At 42.4% G+C, this 20,384-nt stretch overlaps 1 protein-coding gene across 1 annotated transcript in view; it reads right to left on the minus strand.

Moving 5' to 3' along the window:
* The window catches only part of PlexA (plexin A), a 527,983-nt gene that overhangs the window by 362,682 nt on the left and 144,917 nt on the right, over positions 1-20,384 (minus strand). The window contains exon 3 of the mRNA XM_071582795.1: positions 1,436-1,618. Within this exon, the coding sequence (XP_071438896.1) occupies positions 1,436-1,618 (183 nt within the window). The remainder of the gene's footprint in view (positions 1-1,435; positions 1,619-20,384) is intronic.

The following is a 20,384-nucleotide window of genomic DNA, read 5'->3' on the forward strand; positions in this document are numbered from 1 at the left end:
TTTATACAGTGATACCCTGGAAATATGGTTTTAAATACTCAGTTGCGCTCGAAATTCTTATCCTTTCCCAGGAAATATGGCGTTTTGGTTATTCTCTTCAAAATTCTTGAACATATATACACACACACAATAACTATTCCCAAAGAGTATTGTAAAAGTTGACGAGGACATGGAGACTAGACAGAAGAGAGAATGGAATATTGCTCAGATTTTCTACGATGGAATAGCCTTATAGACGGGAAAAGACTGCTAGGATTTAGAAATAAAAGTATAAATTGCGTAACGAGACGCAATCGCATATAAGCGCAATCGAGGGTCATGCTTCGGTCAACTGTTTGCGTCACACAGCGAACAGAAGAGCATGAAACGGTTGGACGTTTTAGAAATAATCATCCTCTCCGCGAGAGTGTCCGAGAATCCTATGGGCTCGATGAGGAGGCGGCAAAAGTTACCCCACAAAAGGTTAAAGAGACGATGACACCACGGAAGAGCTTTTCATCAGCAACGACAAGTTATATCAATAAACCATTATTACTACCATGGAAGTTAATAGCAGAAACAAATAACTTCAGGCAAGAATTATGGACCCTGTAATCGACAAAACGAAGAATAGCAGAGGCAAGTTGACCTAATTTTTTAAATATATCATTTATAATCCAATGTTAAGATAAAAATGCCCAAGGAACAATTACTTCGTTGACATTGACTCAAATAAAACTAATTACGGAGCCAGGACTAGAGGTTTGCAACCGACATATCTACCCCAGAAATTATGAATCAATTCATGAATAGAGTATTAACTTCAAAATTTACTTTTAAGTCTCCCATAGCCTTCGCTGAATAGTTTTAGTAAAATGCTCACCATTACTAAATCAGAACAAACCCACAAACCATGAATTATTTGCACAAATCAATTTTTATCGATATACTGGAATACACTATTTTAAATTACGTACATGCTATGCTCAATTCCTGTCATGGACCAAAGCCATGGCCTTGATGACCTAAGACAAGATACTTTATGCATTTTTGGTAAATTTTCGAAAAGTAGCCCGAAACGGGCTAGTTATATTGGTAGGCTTTTATATATTTATCCGATGATTCTTGATTTATGGTTCTTGTCCTGAAAGCAATTATCTGATTCTCTAAATGGATGCAGAGGATTGGGAGATCTCGATCATTTACTCCGGACACTTTTGTAGGCACTTTAGGTAGCCATACAGATACTGACAAACCAGATGAGGCAAATGAGTGTTCTCAGCGACTTTGCAGTTTAATGAAAAAAAATATTTTCTGAGACATAATTTACCTCAGTTTACTACGAGACCATCGAGCAAGAGACGACGATTATACCCACATTTGGCCTGAGGGTCACACGGTCCACGGGGAGCCCGTACGAGGGAGGTTCTTTGACTGGTTATGATCACGTACGTACCTTCTTGAGATGACCATTAGCCGTCCCGAGGAAGACCACGGTGTAATCTCCAGTAGAGGTTGCAGCGACGGCAGTCAGGTGCGTGTTGAACACCAGGACGGGGATGGCGTTGATCGGCAATATGCCTCCCAAAGGCGTGTTCACGTCTAGGCCGCAAAAATCCTCCCCGATGGTTTGCAACTTCTGCAAAGAAAGAAATTTTAAGGAGATAAGTCACCGTCCTTTGATATCCATCCATGGGAGTAATTGTGGGGTACGGCTGGGGCAAGAACTGGTACCCGATGGAAGGGCATTCGTGTGCCTCAGCTTTTTTTTCGTACGTGACAAAGATACAAGAGAAAAACACTGAGCGTAAAAGCGTGATTTATGCGTTGCAGAAAAATAATGCCAAGCAACACTTAAGGAAAGCTGGATCTTCCGACGACGCGGAGTATAAATAAAGCGATGATTATTGGCTGTCAAAGATGATTTTTGGTTGTGAATGAGGAGATTTATTTCCAAAGCATTCACAGTAAATGAAGACATATTTTGGTGGAAAAAATAAGGAAATTGCGACTATCCCGTGAGTAACAGAAAAATACAAATGAAATGAGGCGTACTTACAATTGCGCACACTTACACTCCCGATTCATATGTTACATCAAGAACCTGACTATTAAATTAACTCTGGAGTCGTAAAAGCATTACTTCTCTCATGAAAAGTCAAATAAATTACTTTTCCGAGCCATAAATGATCCTTTTATGCCTCCCGGACTAAATACATGAGCCTGTCTCGAGAATACTGCCATCACCTCACCTGGCGATCCTCCACACGAAACAAAGGCCAATTAACGGCTCATCGCCGATGCCCGAGGAGCAGATTGAGTCGAATAATAAAAATAAGAACACCAAAAAAACATCGTACAACTCACTTTAGAAAATGAGGAAATGTCAAAGAGACACCTTATGAGCTTCCTCAATCCTTCACCAGAATAAGTAATCCCCATTTGAGTCGAAGACGCGACAAATGGTATATGCCCCATGTTTATCCTGGGTGAAATTCCACTCGCTCAAAGCGAAAATAAGATTCGCATTGGGCGCATTGTTTCAAATTCGCATTCAAATGCGCATTTCTGCGCATGAATTTGAAACAAGAGTGCAAAAAGACATTCGTATCAACGATGATATCACAACAGCGCCATCCTCTCCGAGTGTACTGTCGATACTCTGTTCCGCCTGATATGCGTAATTATTAACACAGCGAGAGCTCGAGGTGCCATTCGCATATCTTCAGGGTAATACGAACGGCAATGTTGACAGAGAATTAGGGAGATTATACAAGGTTGGATGGTCCCCAAGCGATCTGAAAGACGCCGATATTTTGCGCAATGGGTCATGCCAACATTCATTGCCAAGTACCCTTTGAAGGCATTAAAGTTAATAATTCAAGTTATAAAGACATCCCGACGTTGACAATACATTGCAATACCAATATTTCATTAATTTCAAGCTGACCTTTCTTAACATAGTTATCATAAGCTACATTCTGCGTAAGCAAGAAAACAACGTAATTTTCTTTTGTCTTAAACCAGCGGTGGGTAGGTTATTGATTACCACACAGGAGCGCGGTGAGAGTTCTGTGCCATATTTTAAAACATGAATTAACATTTGACTTCGGGAAAATTACCTTCCCGAGCTGATTATGAACAAACGGCTTTCCGCATTCGAAGAAATGTCAGGAAACAATGGAACGACAAATATGCAATAATTAAAGATGAGTATTTTTCGTTAACGCGTTATTGGAGTAAGGATACCATTGATTTAGTAACCTCGAAAACGGTGAAATTGGGAGGAGCTATTTCACGACTGCCAACATTGATTTGAGTAATTAAAAGCTTACGTAAATCATCTTCCATTCGTGCTTAAAAAGGGAGCGGTCGGAGAATGGTAAGCGAAGTAAGGAACAGGTGGCTAATAGGGACAGGCAGTGTAAGTTAATCATTAACTTTTAATGTTTCTTCGCAAGTGTCATGGACACAGATAACCATCAACGACCCAAATATTTCGAAGTCAACAAGAAAAACATGAAACTGAACTCAACAGAATAACTGTGGAACCAGGAGAGGAATTTGGCTAAGCCATGATACTGCATTTCAAGCTCTTGATGCAGATTTCGAACGTCAAGAAGTTACAACTTCTGTCAATTCAATCATAGTTTTTGGATGTTGATTGAGTCTCGTGGTGTGGGATAACTGAACTATTTCGAATAGTAGATAACTCTATTGAAAATTCATTCAAATGCCCAATGAGGCACTGGATATAAATCGTGATGTATGAACGCATCACTACCCGTTAAAAGGTTAAACACTGTGTCATCTCTGAGCGATGAAGGTATTAATGAATGAATCGACACTTGAATTAGAGTAAGTATTGAGACAGCATGAAGTCATCTGTGTTAAAATCCGCTTACAGCTGAAATCCATGTGCTGTTTGACAAAATAACAATTACATAGACGTATATTTCCCCGTAAATGAATAAAAGGATAATGTTCAACTGGTCAAAGTTGAAGTTAAAATTATTTTCTTGGTTTGCTGAGTGACCATAGTAAAAGTATGTGTTGAGTGTTAGATTGAGTGTTGAGCATTTCCCTTCAACTCAGAAACATACTACCTTGATCAAAAAGTTCCCGGAATAACCACCGTGTGGCGCTCCCATCGTTCCGATTTGAATTCTGTTTTTTTTGTTAAATTGGTACATCTGTTGTTGATATTCCCTTTAAATCTTAGTGTCATAACTTGACATTAGCAAAAGTTACGGTCGGTTTTCGGTATGTCCATCAGTGCTTCCTGCGATTTTTCCATTACTTCCTCTCGGCTGCTAAAACGCGTTCCCCGTAATGGTTTTTTAACTCGATTGAACAGAAAGAAGTCACAGGGAGCCAAATCAGGTGAATTCGGTGGCTGTTGGATGGTATTTGTTGCATTTTTCGTCAAAAAATTACGAATAATGATAGCACTGTGCGACGGTGCGTTATCATGGTGCAAAATCCACGAGTTTTCTGCCCACATTTCTGGTCTCTTTCGGCGAATTGCTTCACGCAAACGTCTCATAACGCCCAAATAATACTCTTTGTTTACTGTCTGGCCTTCTGGCAAAAATTCATGATGCACTACACCGTTGTAATCCATGAAAACCGTCAGCATTGCCTTCTTTTTTGACTGAAAACGACGTGGTTTTTTTTGGTCTCGGCTCATTTGGTGAACGCCATTCACTTGCCTGATGTCTGGATTGCGTGTCGTACTCATAAACCCACGTCTCGTCTCCAGTAATGATCCTTTTGATGAATGTGGGATCGGATTCAGCCTCGCAAATCATGTCTTTTGCGACGTCAACACGGTCTCTTTTTTGCATGAAATTGAGGTCTTTTGGAACCAACTTTGCTGCTACACGACGGAAACCCAAATCATTAACCACAATGTCTTGGGCGGATCCATAGGCAATGTTCAAGTCCTCCGCTATTTCTCTGATGGTTAATTTGCGGTTGTTGACCAACATTTCTTTTACTTTATCAATTTTTTCACCGACTTTCGATGTCGATGGTCTGCCACTGCGTTCATCATCTTCGATTGACTCACGACCACTTCTGAACCGCTCGTGCCACTGGTAAACGACCGTTTTTTTTAGAGAATCGTTGCCGAAACACTTTTCCAACATTTCCAACGTCCGTGCGCCACTAAATCCGTTTTTTATGCAAAATTTAATACAAGTTCGTTGTTGCAAATTTAAATCCATTTCTGAAATTGTAAAAAATCGCCAACACACACAGAGATAGATGTACTCTTGGCTACGTAACTTTTGCAAATGTCAAGTTATGACACTAAGATTTAAAGGGAATATCAACAACAGATGTACCAATTTAACAAAAAAAACAGAACTCAAATCGGAACGATGGGAGCGCCACACGGTGGTTATTCCGGGAACTTTTTGTTCAAGGTAGTATTATCCTCATAACCAAAATCAAAGGCAAAATGGTCGAACTGATGGTGATCTAACTCGGCTTAAATTTTAACTCGAAACTCTTATAATTATTTCTTAATTTTTCGTCTTTCCATAGTTGCATCTTGCAAAATCCCATGAAAGATTTGGTTATCATTTCGAAAACTCAAAAAGGAGCTCAAAACGACTTTTCGTGACACCCGACTGTCGTAAAATATTCTCAAGCGCCATCATGTATCCCCAAAGCACACCTAGAGGTATTTGAGAACACGAAACATATTCAACAGCTGCGTGAAAAAGAAATCAGGACGCCGTAGGATTGCTGAAATGAAACGCAGGGCGTGTGGCCCACCTGAGTCAGATCCAAACTCGATGAAATGCCACAATAAATGGAAATCGATGACTTAGGAAAGCGAAAGGAGGTCATGCGCATCTAACGTGGATCATATTTCTCGTCTTATCCGAGAAAATCGAAACACTCAGAATCACTGCAAAGCACGAAAATTATTACTTTTATGGCGATTACGCTGCTTGAGTAAATATACATGCGAAGGGATTTATCCTATAAAAATTCCTCAATACAATTGTACAAGACGCCAACACGGTGCATCGAAGTATTTCTTGGTAGAACCTGACATCTGTTCTTGGCTGTCAATCCATTAGAACTCCATCATATTTACATTAAGTATCGGGGGCACACTATCAAAGATGCATTCAAATAGTAGGATTAAAGCCTAGAGACATGGCGAACATGAGCTCAGTTCACCTCGGATACTGTTTTACGAAGCGATCTCTGGCTGCATTAGTATGACTGGTAGCCTAGTCTCAGGCCAATTCAACGGAATTGACATCAAAGTCTCTTAACACAACAGTTTTGTTTCTGTCATACTTATTGCCAAGCGGTGACTAAGTCCTCGGGAAACAGAGAATAAGGTTTGACTAGAACTCAAAGCGGGAATACATTGCAATAATATCCCATTCGTATATGCATCGGTGGAAATGATAATGAAATTTCCTGGTCAGAACAGCTTATAAAAGTCATTTATTTGGCCCAGCATTAGAAAGAAATAAGACCTCTAATCACTTAGTGTCCGGTTACTATGTTAGAAGATCATAAATTCTATCATATGCTATAACAACGTTTAACATGTAATCCAATAATTGCAGGAAGTATTACTTTACAGGTAAATAAGGGGACTACATTATATTTAAATCCAGCTTATCATTGATAGACAAACATTCTCCTATTTTCGTAATGATTCTTGGAAGATACTGTACCCAAGGAAGACACACCCTATGGAAAGCCGCTCCCATTACATTACAACAGCATTAATCATCGCTCGATGAAGCTACATTGTCAATTTTAAACGCTTACTCATACACAGGTTTCCAGAGAGATTGAGGTAATTACGAATTTTTTTCCTGTTCGACGGATTTTCATTAATAGTAAAACATTCATATTAATACATATTGGCGGAAACAATTAAAATATATTAGACTGTTATTATGGTGTGGAAGACATTACTGGGGCTGATGATGATAAATCTTCTAATTACTTATTCAGCAGAGATATATTTAGTTGAATGCGTCACAAGAAATCCTACGAAATAAAAGCACAAAAAATGCTGCAAGAAATTCTCATTGGCAAAAGACCTCGAGTTCTAATGTATTTTCCATGCTAATACGCCACTTACAACCACATACTCACTAAAGCCAATTAAAGAGTAGTTTTCGAATGCAACAGACGCCATTTCAAAATTTCAGCGTCGTGCGATTTAAAATACAATAGACAAAATTTTAATGGGATAGAATCTAAATGTTAAAAACATAACTTTGCATTTAGCTATTCATCCATTCATTTATTTCCGTATTCACTGTCCGAATATGGCCATACACTTTTGAAGGATGCACAACCAGTCAAATTACCCTGAAAAACTTTTATAGAAGATAATTAATCTTCTACTCATTTAAGGGAAAGGTGGACAAGGCCTCATTTCATCGCAAGAATCATAAGCCTCAAACTCGACGAATTATACACAAATATACCCTTGCACCATAAGCCAACAATAATGGGATAGCGTGCGAGATAAGAGAATATCTGCAGCACTTGTGGAAGGCAGTAATTTTAGCTAAATAAAACTTGAGTTTCATCACGATTTAACCTATGCCGTGAGCAAATTTCGCTAGTATTTATTACCAGACGAAGATAAATGGAAAGAGATGGGCATCGCAGGCTTGTACTTAAGCTATAATGCTGCAAAATGCGCGGTTAATAAAGATGAAAACGTGTTTTTGAAAATCTTATGGTAGGAGAATTTATAATGAACAATAATTTAAGTTTCAAGCCTCACCATGCAATGAATTCACGATGGGGGTGGGAATAAATTGAGTAGCAATAGAAACAAGTTTCACCGTAAAGGACTACGCCTGATATTTCGTTACATGTGACTTGCCCAAAAAAAACAATTCTTACTTATGGTGCACAGAATCTACTTTATCCCTTCGTAACGATTATTATTTACTCATATCCAACACACACTCTTACATGTAATTTAATTATGCTATTACCACTCCATACTGTTATTCTGACACTTCCATCAACCCATTGGTTGGTTCGATAAGCGAGATTAGAACTTAAATGGCGTATATAGATAACCCAAAGCAAGGAAATTCTTTGAAGAGTAGCCGAGTTCACTGCCAACAGGCCAATCACACTGTCATTTAAGAAGAGATAATCCAGTTTATAGGCGATGAATAATGCACAATATTCGGATAAAAAGTTCACATTACCAAATCAAATTCCCACATGTGCATCCTTATCTTAACGGACGTATGCATAAATATTTGCTGCCATGCATGGAGAAGTGGGAAAGATTTCCATCACCGCCCTATCTAAGTTCACTTAAAAACATGACACCTAAAACGAAAGAAAAACAACACTTCCATTAAGCTTCAAGCGTTTAGTGGAAGACCATCGTTTTTTGAAAAGCGAACATTTTCAGGAGTGAACAATTCTTTTGTCAATGAAATACAAAATTAATTTATTGACGCCGCGGATTGCATTCCAGTACGATGGAATACGTGGCTCTCAGTGATAAAACATTCGTCTGCAAATATCTAGATATTTTTGGAGCCGCTTAATAGAAATAAATGGAAAGAGATGATTTTCATCAATTGAAAACGACGAATTTTTGTGTAGTTTAGCCTTCGTCATAATGAGTACATTTCTTAATGTACTCCCCCCTGCCACACACCTTTTTGGTGGCTTGCAGAGTATTGATGTTGATGTAGATGTAATGCACTCAAGCGATCGTCTTCTAACAGGATATCCCGTTTAAAAATTAAGCGAATAATACCTTTAGTTAATTGTCTAAATCTGTGCAATAACAAATGTGGTGAACAAGAGAGGGCATCATTTAACTCTCGATCCTTGTGGCGAGACGGAGAAAACGGTTAAGAGCCGGCCGGCGTCCATCAGAGCAAATATTTGAATGTCCCTCAACCAGAGAAAAGTCCCGTTGGCAAGCAACCCTGGCATTCACCCGGACCTACAATATAATTCCCCTACCATGACCAGCCGCACAGAAAGAACCGGGTCAAAATAAAATACCACCACCACTGAAAATCGCAAATCACTCCGCTTTGCACGAAGCCGGCCCAAGTGACAACACTTCCTGGCACAAAACATCAAATTCACTGGAGGAAGCCATTGTTTGGAGTCGCTTGACAACAGAGGTCGTTTGCCCACCCATCATGGCTGCGTGGGTAAATGGGACAGAGGGGGATGGGGTGACTATGAGAAAAACCTGGTGTCGACGTCTCTTCACTGTCGACGAGAGGCGTCAAATACCGTGCATTACCTTAGAGATGATAGTTCCTGCACCCGAATTTATATCGCCCAGACGCCTACGTGAGGCCACAAAAGGATTACGGAGCACTCGCTGTCGATAACAGAACACGTTTGAAGGTCGTCAGCGAAGGGGATCAAATGAGTATGGCTTCCTCCGGATTCCTCAAACACTTCATTCCCGAGTGCAAAAGGCTTCACGGAAAGAATACGTGATTTTTCTCGGGTGAAAACTATGGTTGTCACCGTCAGGCTGATACGGAGGAATCAGTGCGAGGGAAGGGCGACGTAATTGCATTTCACCTCGAATGCATCGGAAACGGCAGTCCAGCGGTGTGCAACTCAATGAAGCTAAAAAAAGATTCAAAAGTAACACCTTGGTTTACCTTTCAACCAACTCGTGCGCATTGGTTCTGGATTGCCATTACCGACAGCGCAGCATCCAAATTTCGGATAAACGACTTGACACATCACTGTCGTGCCATCGAGTCCAACTGACTTTAGAAGCCACGTGATAAATGTATGACAATTGTCTTTGAATCTGGGTTCCATTTCGTCGAAAGACAATTAGCACGCCGACACAGTTTTACGATTGAGCATTCACGGGACGACATGTACAAACAACACGCTCGTGAGGTTAAACTGAGAAGTTGGAATGCCATGAAATCCGCATATTTTACTTCTCATTCGAATGGAAGTATACAAACTGACACGTGTGCGTATGCATGTATGTATACAAATACACCCACAAAATAACATTCAAAGCCAATTTTTTTTTTCACATTTTACATTAAAAGAAGTTTTTTTCACTTCTGTCCGTATCGTTACCGAACTAACTGATACCTGCAATATGTGGATACGAGTTTGAAATATTTCAATTTTTTACGAAAATGCTCGTCTCAGAAGAATTAAAATAAGTGTTGACGAATTGCGAAAATCTCCGTCTTGCAGGACTAAAATTTCTTTTTAGAATACAGAAAAATTAAATTCATGACTCCACATTCCACCTCAGTACTACAGAAATAACCTGGATAGATGCCAACTGTTTTATTTCCACAACTGCTCAGTTTGTTTCTACACATTTTTCAATAGGTATACCAGGCGAAAATGTCATGCTTACGTTTACCACAATACTTTACCCTGCAGTTCGACACTAGGATGTTTAGCAAGTGGTGTTAGATCATCAAAAAGCAGTAATTGGGGGAATTAATGACTTAACATTCCGCAAAATTTTATTTTCGGAATGTTCTAATTCCCGAGGTATGCCATACAACTGGCAGCACGTCAGGAAATATCCGTTACCTTCTTGTTCTGATTTAGCTTACAAATATAATTCACAGCTTCAATCACTCCTTTTGTGCCACCGTTCAAATCACACGACTTGTATTTATTTAACTCCTTAGATCATGGATGAAATCTTCGCGCTAAGACTGTCCCTCAACCCAAGTCTTTCATTTAACATGTGACGATTTCTGTACGCTCATGACGCTTCGTTACAAAACGGGCAGCGCGTATGTTTCTTGTTAAATTCTGAAATTAGATCCATTTGCACAGAATCCCAAATGCTCGGCGAGTCGAGTACATATTCAGGGCGAGGTCTAACCAATGCAAAATAAAACCCCTCCTTAGTGTAGAACAACTTCCCGGCCACACACCGTTTCTAGCAGGGTGTCACGTACATGGCAGAAGAAAAGACCGAGACCTCTCGACTCACCCCCATACTCGTACCCGCACGAAGAAAGGAAACTTGCGGCAGTGGAGGAGGGAAGTGGGAGGGAAGAGGTGTGATACCGTCGTCACCGTGCCGCGTGGGGCCGGGGGAGGTCCCCAAAACCCAATTGTCTCCTCAAACGGACAACTCTGAAGGCCTCAACTCTCCCCGCAAGAACCCCGCAGATGCCAGGGAAAAGCCAGCGTCTGCCCAGGCCAGAGACGGCGTCTACGGGCTACACGCCCGTAGACGTACGGTGGGCGGGGAGCAAGGGGTTTGGGAGGGCTTGACTTCCAGAGGGGAAGGAGAGGAGACCCTGTGCGCCAGTGCTTAGGACAACTTGGCTCCTCGAATTCGGGTCAATTTTTCTTCTCTTAGCACGCCGGAGGATTAATTTTAGTTTTCATCCAATCCTTCTGTACGTGTATTTTTTAGAAGTCAAGCATATGCAGCGTAACTTTATGCGTATTATCGCGCATTCTGAGAAGTTAAATCATCTAAATACATTCGTAAAAATCCCCTTAAGGTAGTGTGAGCCGTAATGTGCCCGCCTACCAACCTTAAATCCGCTGGTTCGGCTCTTGGAACCCAAAACAGGAAAAAACACATGAGGAATAAGCGGACCCGCTGACAGAAATTTTGGATTTACAAAAAGAGTTGCGGATTAATAAATGTGGAAGTAACAAAATCGTGCGATAGATTAAGCAATGGGGGAATAGATTTGCAAAATTCTGTTATGATAAACTTAGCAACGAATCAAGATAGTAGATAATTGTTTGGGAATCACTCGAAGTCTGAAGGTCAAATTTCAGGTGATATCTCTCACATAAATTAGAAGGCCTTTTTGTGGTGATGCTAAAAATGTATCACTAGTTTCATAACAATAGGGTCATGAGATTTTCAATGTAATTTTTCCCGCGAACGATAAGAGATCAGAATAACTGCGAACGACGGCACTAAGAATTCAACTTTTTATATACTAAGGAGCCACTAAATGTGCAGTCACTATTTAAATTTATCCTTAATTTTTTGTTATCCTTACTAGCACCTCTGCATGCGGCGTATTTTAAACTCGCGAGACTCCGTAGTGCATGCTTGCAGTAGTATAATTTCTCTCATTTGGGTAAAATGGTATTAGTACCTGACATTTAATGATAATGTTTCACACCTTCTGTATAATCAACCCCTGCCACACATCCTATTGGTGGTGGCCTGGAAAGTAGCATGTGCACGTAGCATCGTGGCTCTAGAGGTGGCTTAGTAGAATCCAGTGCGCGGACCAAGGGCGTCAGGAGGGCAAAAAGCCTCGCATTCCCATTCCAATCGATGCTTTCATGAAATGTAACTCCCCCGGGTGCCTCAGCGGCCGCATAAGCGTTAGCAAGAGCGCCCCCGGAACGCCCGGGGAACTTACAGACCAACGATGGCCAAGTCCGGATCGTCGTGCGCCGTCGGCCGTCGTAACTCGAGGAATGCCCGCACGGCTCCCTCGCTTCCGATCGGAATGGGGGTGCGGAAGAAACTCGACGGGGTTGGACGGGGCTGAGGGGCGGGGTTTGGGGGGGGATCGGAATTGGAGACGAGGGTGGCGGGCGACGGCCAGGAGGGGAGGAAGTTGGAGGGATTGAATCGAACCCCTCGACTGAAATACGTCGATCCTAAGTTGATCTCGGTAATGCCGGTTGTGGGAGCACCCTCGGATTATCGGGACTGGGAAATAGAGGGTGAGCCAATACCCTAAGCGTGGAGCTCTAGAATGGCGAGGTAGAGGACGGGGGGGAGGGGAGGGGGTGAAGGGAAATTCTTTTCATTGGTGGATCCAAAGTTCTTTCGAGATATCTTTCTTCACTGGCTAACTGCGGATACGCACAGCTGTGGAAAATATTTCCCCTTCGATCCCACGGTGAAAGAAGTAAATAATAGTGCCACCTCAACCCCTTCCGTGCTACCACATAATGTTTTGGAAATCACTCTGAATTCCTTTCCAACCGATCTACAATTGTGCACTAATGTGAACGTTTAGGGAGATGATAGAGGGCAGGAATTACACCGCTCCTCCAACTTAAAAGCAAGTTCTTGACCCACGTTTCTAAATAGTTCTTGGCCCACGATAATCAGGAATAATAATAGTAAGAAATCAAAGTCATTATAGAAATAGCAAGGACATTCACAAGTCAGGACAAGATTAAATGCTGAGAGTAGACATAAGGTATATTCATAGGCGCATATGAAAGTGTATCTTAGTAGATAGTATATGTATGTATTTTCATACGTGTAAGTTATAAAGGTTTTGTTCATCGAACATGAATATATACGAGTACACCTCTGTGGCTGTAGATTGGCATGAATTTGTTTGGGTTTGCATGTGGTTTAATTCTCTTTCACGGGTGATGACCTAACACCCCCCACCGCACGCCCTCGCGGCGGCTCGCGGTATATTACGTACGTAGATATTTCTTTGCGCATTTTAAACGCTTAGAATGAATACCGCAGTAAAGTGGTTGAAAATCTAAAACTTGCCGACCGGATCATGTGGGAATGAGAAATCTTTCCTCAAGCCAAGGAAACAAAACGTAAAATTACATTAAGTACAAAATCTAAAATGAAAGTGTCCATTTATAAAGAATATCAACGATGTTTACGTATATTTTTGCCGGAATATTTTTCCTTTAGATTCAATCAGAGCGAATTTTATAAGATTTCGCTACCCACAGTAGCTTCGTATGCAATATCCTCTGTTCTCTCTGAGCCCCATATACGATATATTACTTTCATATCAACGAGGGTTATTATTGGCATGCTTGACTTTGGTTTCACAAGTTATAAAAATTAGTTTCATGCTGCTCGATGTCTTCTTCATGAGGGTTGTCTAAAATGTTTGGCAAACTGATTCTCAGTACAAACCCGAGTTCTTGAAAGTTAAAATTTTACATGTGCAGTTTTCTCTTCCGCTGATAAATAGATATTACAATGGAGACCATTCCGTTAAAAAGAGCCATATGATCATTAGTTCCCATCATGAACATTGATATACGCATTAATTTCAGGGTGACTGAAGACTAAAACTCTACAATTCTATTCCCTGTCGTCGGCTTGTTAACGGCTTGATGAGCGGTTCGAGAACACATCGAGTATCGCGTTACATGACTCCCAGTTTCGAGGATTTATGTTAACACGCTATATTTCTTACCTCCTTCAGACCTTCTTTAATTAAAATTTCCCGTTTTGCCGTACATATGACCTACACTCTAACATACCACTCACGCGAAACTGTATTAGGGCCGCAATAACGAAACACTTAAATAATGATTGGATTTATAATTGAATGCTATCTTAGGCGAGCAAATAACTGTGCGTCTTTGGCAGCCACTTCTCACTTCATCATATTCCACGTTCTTGCGTTAGTGCGTCTCCCACGCTGGCGACTGCCAAGCGCATGGTGAACTTCACTTGACCCTCAACGGCCGAGGAGCATGGTGCGTCGACGATCATTTTATGATCGGACAAGCAACAAGAACCATTAGCCGTGCTTCGTAGATCGCTAAAGTCATCCCATTACTAAAACCTTTGCTCAACCTCTCCACGAGGAACCATAACCTAAAGGCTCCCCCGTCACTAAAAGATGTAATTAAACAATATACTATTTCGGGGAGGGATGAAGAGGAAGTTTTTTTTCTACGCGTGAGGGAGGAAGTTCCGTCTCTAGTTGGCGCTGCCGGACGGCAGGGGAGTGGCGGAGGAAGCTTGGCACCACAGCTGGGCCGCCGTCGGAGGGGTCGCCGGTGGTAGCAGGTGGGGGAGGTTGAGGCTGGAAGAGGCCAGGGGGTCCGGAGGAGGGGAGAGAGACACGAGCGCTCTCCCGGCCCCTCCCTAGGGGATGCTCGGTCTGTCGCAGGAACCCCTGCTACGAAAGCTGCCTATGGGTCCACGGGTGACTCGGGTCCCTCGGTATACACCCCTGGGTTTTCGGCAGGGCACCTCTCGCCCGCACCACCTTTCCCACGTTCCCCAATGAACATTGACCATCTCAACGCCTGGGCCACCTCGAACCCAAAAGTGGATATAACTTGCCCCGAAAGCCACCACGTGAGGGACTTTCAGGTCCAGTGGTATACCGACACCTAAAAACACACATCCCATGGATCACACAGCCGTGCCGAGGTAATAAAATGTCGTTAAATATGCATTCCAGGGGGTTACTGTCGTTGGCTACAGCATGACATCGGCTTTATCTACGTGTCCTCCGCTGCACTGGGGCATATTTTTTTGAAATAGCTCGCTTTCAGCCCGCGTCATCGGGCTCGAACGACCCTGCGGAAGGGCGCGGGCTTGTGATTTTGCTAATTAAGTCTCGCATCGCGCCTTGGGAGTTCCAAAAGTTTGCACAGCCAAGCATTTTTAGCTTCTTCGTGATTTAAAAATTCCAGGAACAAGTTTCTGTGAACGAAAGGGAGTGGCGGCCTTGGTGGCTCTTGGAAGCGCTTGGAGTAAGTCACGCATGCGGGTAGCCTCCGGCCGCATCTGTGCCTTGGACATGGATTATAACTGATGTTTATAACTTCTGCCTCTAATCGTGTGCTCCAAATGAACGGGTAATTTGAAGAAAAACTACCAAATCGTCATTTGGAATAACAGTTGTCCGCAAATAACTCGTAAAGAAGGCTTTGAAATCAGACTGGAACTTGATGATCGCTCCAACCTCCAACGTTGAAAACTATTTCCGAGTCCTTTTCATCCAACTTCACACAACCTGAGCATTCGGCACTAATTTTCGTCAAATCAATTTATAGAAAGTTTCACATTTACAAATGTTATCTTTTCCCTCTCAATTATAAAATGTCGACGAAAACCCAGAATAAACATAAAGTTGATTCGGAACAGATCTACTGCAAGTGTTTAGGATATAGTAGGTATATTTACCTTTTTGGGAGATTCTACATTATAATACGGTACCGTGAATTGTTACTTTCTTCGGGATATTTACGTTCCGACCGGAGCCGCAGATGTTATTTCACGATAGCGTGAAGTATTAACATATCACAAAGTCATTCAAAATCGAAAGGATGGCAAACATTTATGTTTGCTTTGGCACTGTGCGCACATTATAACGCTATCAAAAATCGACGTTTTGTTCTTACATCAAATGGAAGCGTAAACATGAAATTAGCCGACGACCTACGAATTCAGGTCGTGTAAAATGTGTCGCAACACCGCACGGGCATATTGGCATTTATGTCAAAAAGTAAAAAATCTTGGGGATCGAGATGGTGCGGGGGCTCACGTACTGGCTTCCCACCCTGAGGGCGCGGGTTCAAATCCCGGCGGTGTTGAATATTTTTCAGAGGTATCTCGATCCCTACTTGAGGTGCTTTGTGGAGGGCACTTTGGGTGAGTACGCCGTCCGTCGGATGGGACGTTAAGCCGCGGACCCCTTGGCGCCTTTCGTAAAGAGTAGGCTAATGCCGACGCCGGGTTTCTCTCCACCCTTCATCCTTTCCTGTCCATCCCCTATGGCGCAAATGACCTCAGCTGTCGGTCGCCTCCCCTCAAAACTACTACTACTACTAAAAAATCTTTTTCACTCCTTACAAGGTAAAACTTATCAATTACATAGGCGCCTTGAAAATGTTGAGCGCATTATAAACTGAAATGCCAAGGTCCGCTCTCAATGCCTGCTGCTTGAACGTACGCTCATCGAACATCCGGAATCTCGCAATTCATCAAGTAATGCTGGTTGCACGCCATCACCGAGCATTGTGCTTGGAATTATGACCGTCCTAAGGTATGGAGTACGTGCTCATAACTCTATTTGAAGTATTATTTTTTACGCTAATCCAACAACCGCTGATGGAACGGTTATCCGGAAATGAAACCGGTGCGCTGGCGCTTAGTCGGGCGCTGACTACGTAGTGCGTACGAATTATTAGCCAAGGCCCGGCGTATGAGAAATTAAGTTTCCATAGCCCAATCTGCTAAAGTGAAATATTTAAATGTGTGACATACGATGATATTATTGTCGAGGCGTACATCGAAGGAACGAAATCCTCGGAGCATACAGCCGCACGAATTGCATATTTACAAACCCTTAAAACAGCGGTGAAACCGAGCCCATTTTGATAGGAATAGTTGGCGTGCCAACTCGGTTACGGTGGGCCAAGGGTGAAACTCGTGCTTTGTGGAGTTGATGCGATTCTTGCTCCTTCATGACACAGAATGGAGTACGCTTTAGTTTAACTACCCTCGTTTGAAGCACGGAGCGGAAGCATCCGAAATCTGAACGACATATTTTTTTTCCCGGATATAGATGTCTGTACATGTGAAAGATTAACTTGCCTCTGCCCCATAAAATGGAGAAGAAAATTATCAAAAACTGAGGATGGATCTAAGAAGTCACTACTGAGTGATTTATAGCATCAGCAGTAAAAGTTCTTATCTTCATTACTTGGGGGTTATCTTCTTCATTAGTTTGAAAATTAAGAAGTTCGCGAACCTAAACAATTAACGGCCCTTCCTGCAAGAATACTCTTTCGTGAAGGGTTGCATAATGGAACGAGCTTGTGTTGTGGAGTTTAAAAGAAATAATAGCGGCTGTAAAAACAAGGCACCGGATGTCGCACGAAAAGCCATTGGCAATTGACATATAGAAGAGCTACGGAAGTCCCAATGACAATTAGCAAAATAAACGAATAGGATTCGCGATGAAACCAAATAAGTTTAAGATTACTATAGAACATAAAAATATAATATAGTACTCAATGGAGGGGGTTACGAAAGGACAGTGAAAAAAATATATTTACTCAAATAAGTGAATAACCGAAATGGTGTCTCGTGTGAGTCGAGTGACTCCGTTAAAAGTTACTGTTGCGGCATCTTACGCAGATTCTTTGGAATTTGTATTTTTTTTATTTTGAAAAATTTTCCTGATCTGTTTAATGCACTCTTAAATATAATTGAAAATATTATAAAAGATAAAGACTCGGAATATGAAGAATGATTTATTTGGTTCGGAAGGCTGACGAAAGTCTGTTCCATAAGCTCGCGCTAAATCGGAATTTTCGATTGAAATTTGTTTCTTTGAATAATTGTAGGATTTCATAGTATCCACTTTTGTGTGTCTCGTGGATATTAGGGGCATCTTGTGAGTTGAGGGTGAGTGAGAAAGAGTGAGTTGATGTAAAAAATCTATATCTACATAAAAAATCTACATCACACTCAAATCTGTCTTAGGTATGTGACGTGGAGTATTAGATCATCAGTTTATGATATTTGGAATTTCACCATCAAAGTTACTTAGATCGATTTTTATAGTATATATAATAGTTGTGCATTATATATATATATATATATATATATATATATATATATATACATACATACATACGAGGGTCATCCGGAAAGTAGTACCCGTTCGTGCCGCATGAAGTGCTGACGACGCGAGTAGCCGCTGGACGAGGTCAGATAGCTTCAGTGGCTTGTCTGCCTTCTCTGAGCCAAGTTGCGTGACGCTAGCATTGCCTGTGTTGTTTCTGTGATTGTTTACAATGTTTAAAAAAATTGAGAACGCCGCCAGTTGTGAAGTGAGGGCAGTGATTAAATTCCTCAATGCAAGAAACGTTCGCCCATGTGATATTCATCGCCAATTAAAGGAGGTGTATGGAGACAATGTAATGGACGAGTCGTCTGTTCGGCGGTGGTGTCGCAACTTCAACATGGGGAGGGGGAACACACACGACGATGAGCGTTCGGAGAGACCGTCTGTCATTACAGACCAACTGGTGAGCTCAGTTGACGAATTCGTGAGGAACGATCGGCGCGTCACAATTGATGACATCTGTGAGCATTTTCCCAATGTTTCTCGAACAATTGTTCATGAAATTGTTAAACACCATCTGCATTATGCAAAAATTTGTGCAAGATGGGTCCCTCGCGTATCTCAATGAGCTGGCGGCGAAGGACTATGCAGCAGGAATACAGAAACTTGTCACACGTTATGACAAATGCCTTAATTTGCTTGGAGATTATGTTGAGAAGTAGTTTAAAGTATCCTCTTTCAAATAAAATTTTTTATGTTTGTTAATATTTACTTTTGTGTCTTTATTTCACGAACGGGTACTACTTTCCGGATGACCCTCGTATATATATATATTTTTTTTTTTTTCGACAATGTATCAAATAAAGGAGAGTGAGACTCGAAAAATTTCACCGCTTGGGCGCAGGGTGGGAGTGGTGAGAGGATCGACTGGACATGGGGAGGGACTGGCAGGCTGGAGGGCGGTCAGTCTCGGGCGGACGAGATGCGGAGACCATCGCCGGTGGGAAAACACCCAAGCTTGTTAAAGGGAGAACCGAAATGGTAAGGAACACGACGAAACCTGTTCCAGATGAACCAGTGGTACAAGTAGCGCTCTCACTTAAGCGAAGGAAAGGAAAAGGCGCCTCAAAAAATGGAAATGGCAAATTTAATCTGATGCGAACGATAAAAACCGTGAAGCCCAGAAACGTATTTCAATCTGCCGAGATTCCGTTTACAATGCTCATTTACGCATACACGTACATCACCCTTACACTTTCTCTGTTTAAAATATGGGCGATTAATTAAAGGGGATTTAAGGCAACAAGCAACACAGGTGATGCTCACTAAGATTCCGGAAGACGATACTAGCCGTGTACCATGCAATGAAACTTTCAAGAGCGTACTACCTCCGATGCATTCATGCTCCAAGAGTTTCCCATACGCTAGGAGGCGTTTGATTCAAATACGATCGTCTTCCAAGAACAAATTTCACGACTGCGGTATGAGGCATTCGTACCAGAAACCAAAGGTGCTATGGTTCCCATACGGGCGGGATTCAAACCGGCCACCGTTTCCCAAACGGGAGCGCTCGAGCAGCGAGGATTAAGAGCGCCTCACGCCTCGATATGGGAGCGTCGTCAAACGAAAGACGGACGGAGACTCCGGAGAGAGGAGTGTGGGGGGAGATCCTCGCGACTGCCGGCCGGCTCCGCGGATTTCAAAAGAAATGAACTTCGAGCGAAGGGAAGCATCATCGCCCATCCCTCTGGAGCGGGGCCATCGATTGATGGAAGGCCATGTGCTTTACGGGGACGCGATGGGGATGAGGTAGGAGGAGCAGGTTGGGGGCGGCGGGACACAAAGGAGCGCCCCCCCCCGGTGACGTCAACAGCGCGTCGCTAACCGAAAAGGACGTGCAGCAGGGCCGCGATCCGAGGAAGGGGCAGTCCCACTCATCCCTATTCTAAACAAGAGAGTCTAGTCTCCTCGCTGCCGCCCTCTCCCCCTACATCAAAGCACATCGCCGTCCATTCAAAGTCGTGAGCGGCTTCAGTGGTCCATGTATGGCCAGAGAGCGCGGCGGCCCCTTCCACCGGGAGACGGTCGCCGGCCGATGGCTGA

This window comes from Hetaerina americana, unplaced genomic scaffold (genome assembly GCF_022747635.1).
Source record: "Hetaerina americana unplaced genomic scaffold, ioHetAmer1.1.p SCAF_12, whole genome shotgun sequence".
NCBI classification, from domain to species: domain Eukaryota; kingdom Metazoa; phylum Arthropoda; class Insecta; order Odonata; family Calopterygidae; genus Hetaerina; species Hetaerina americana.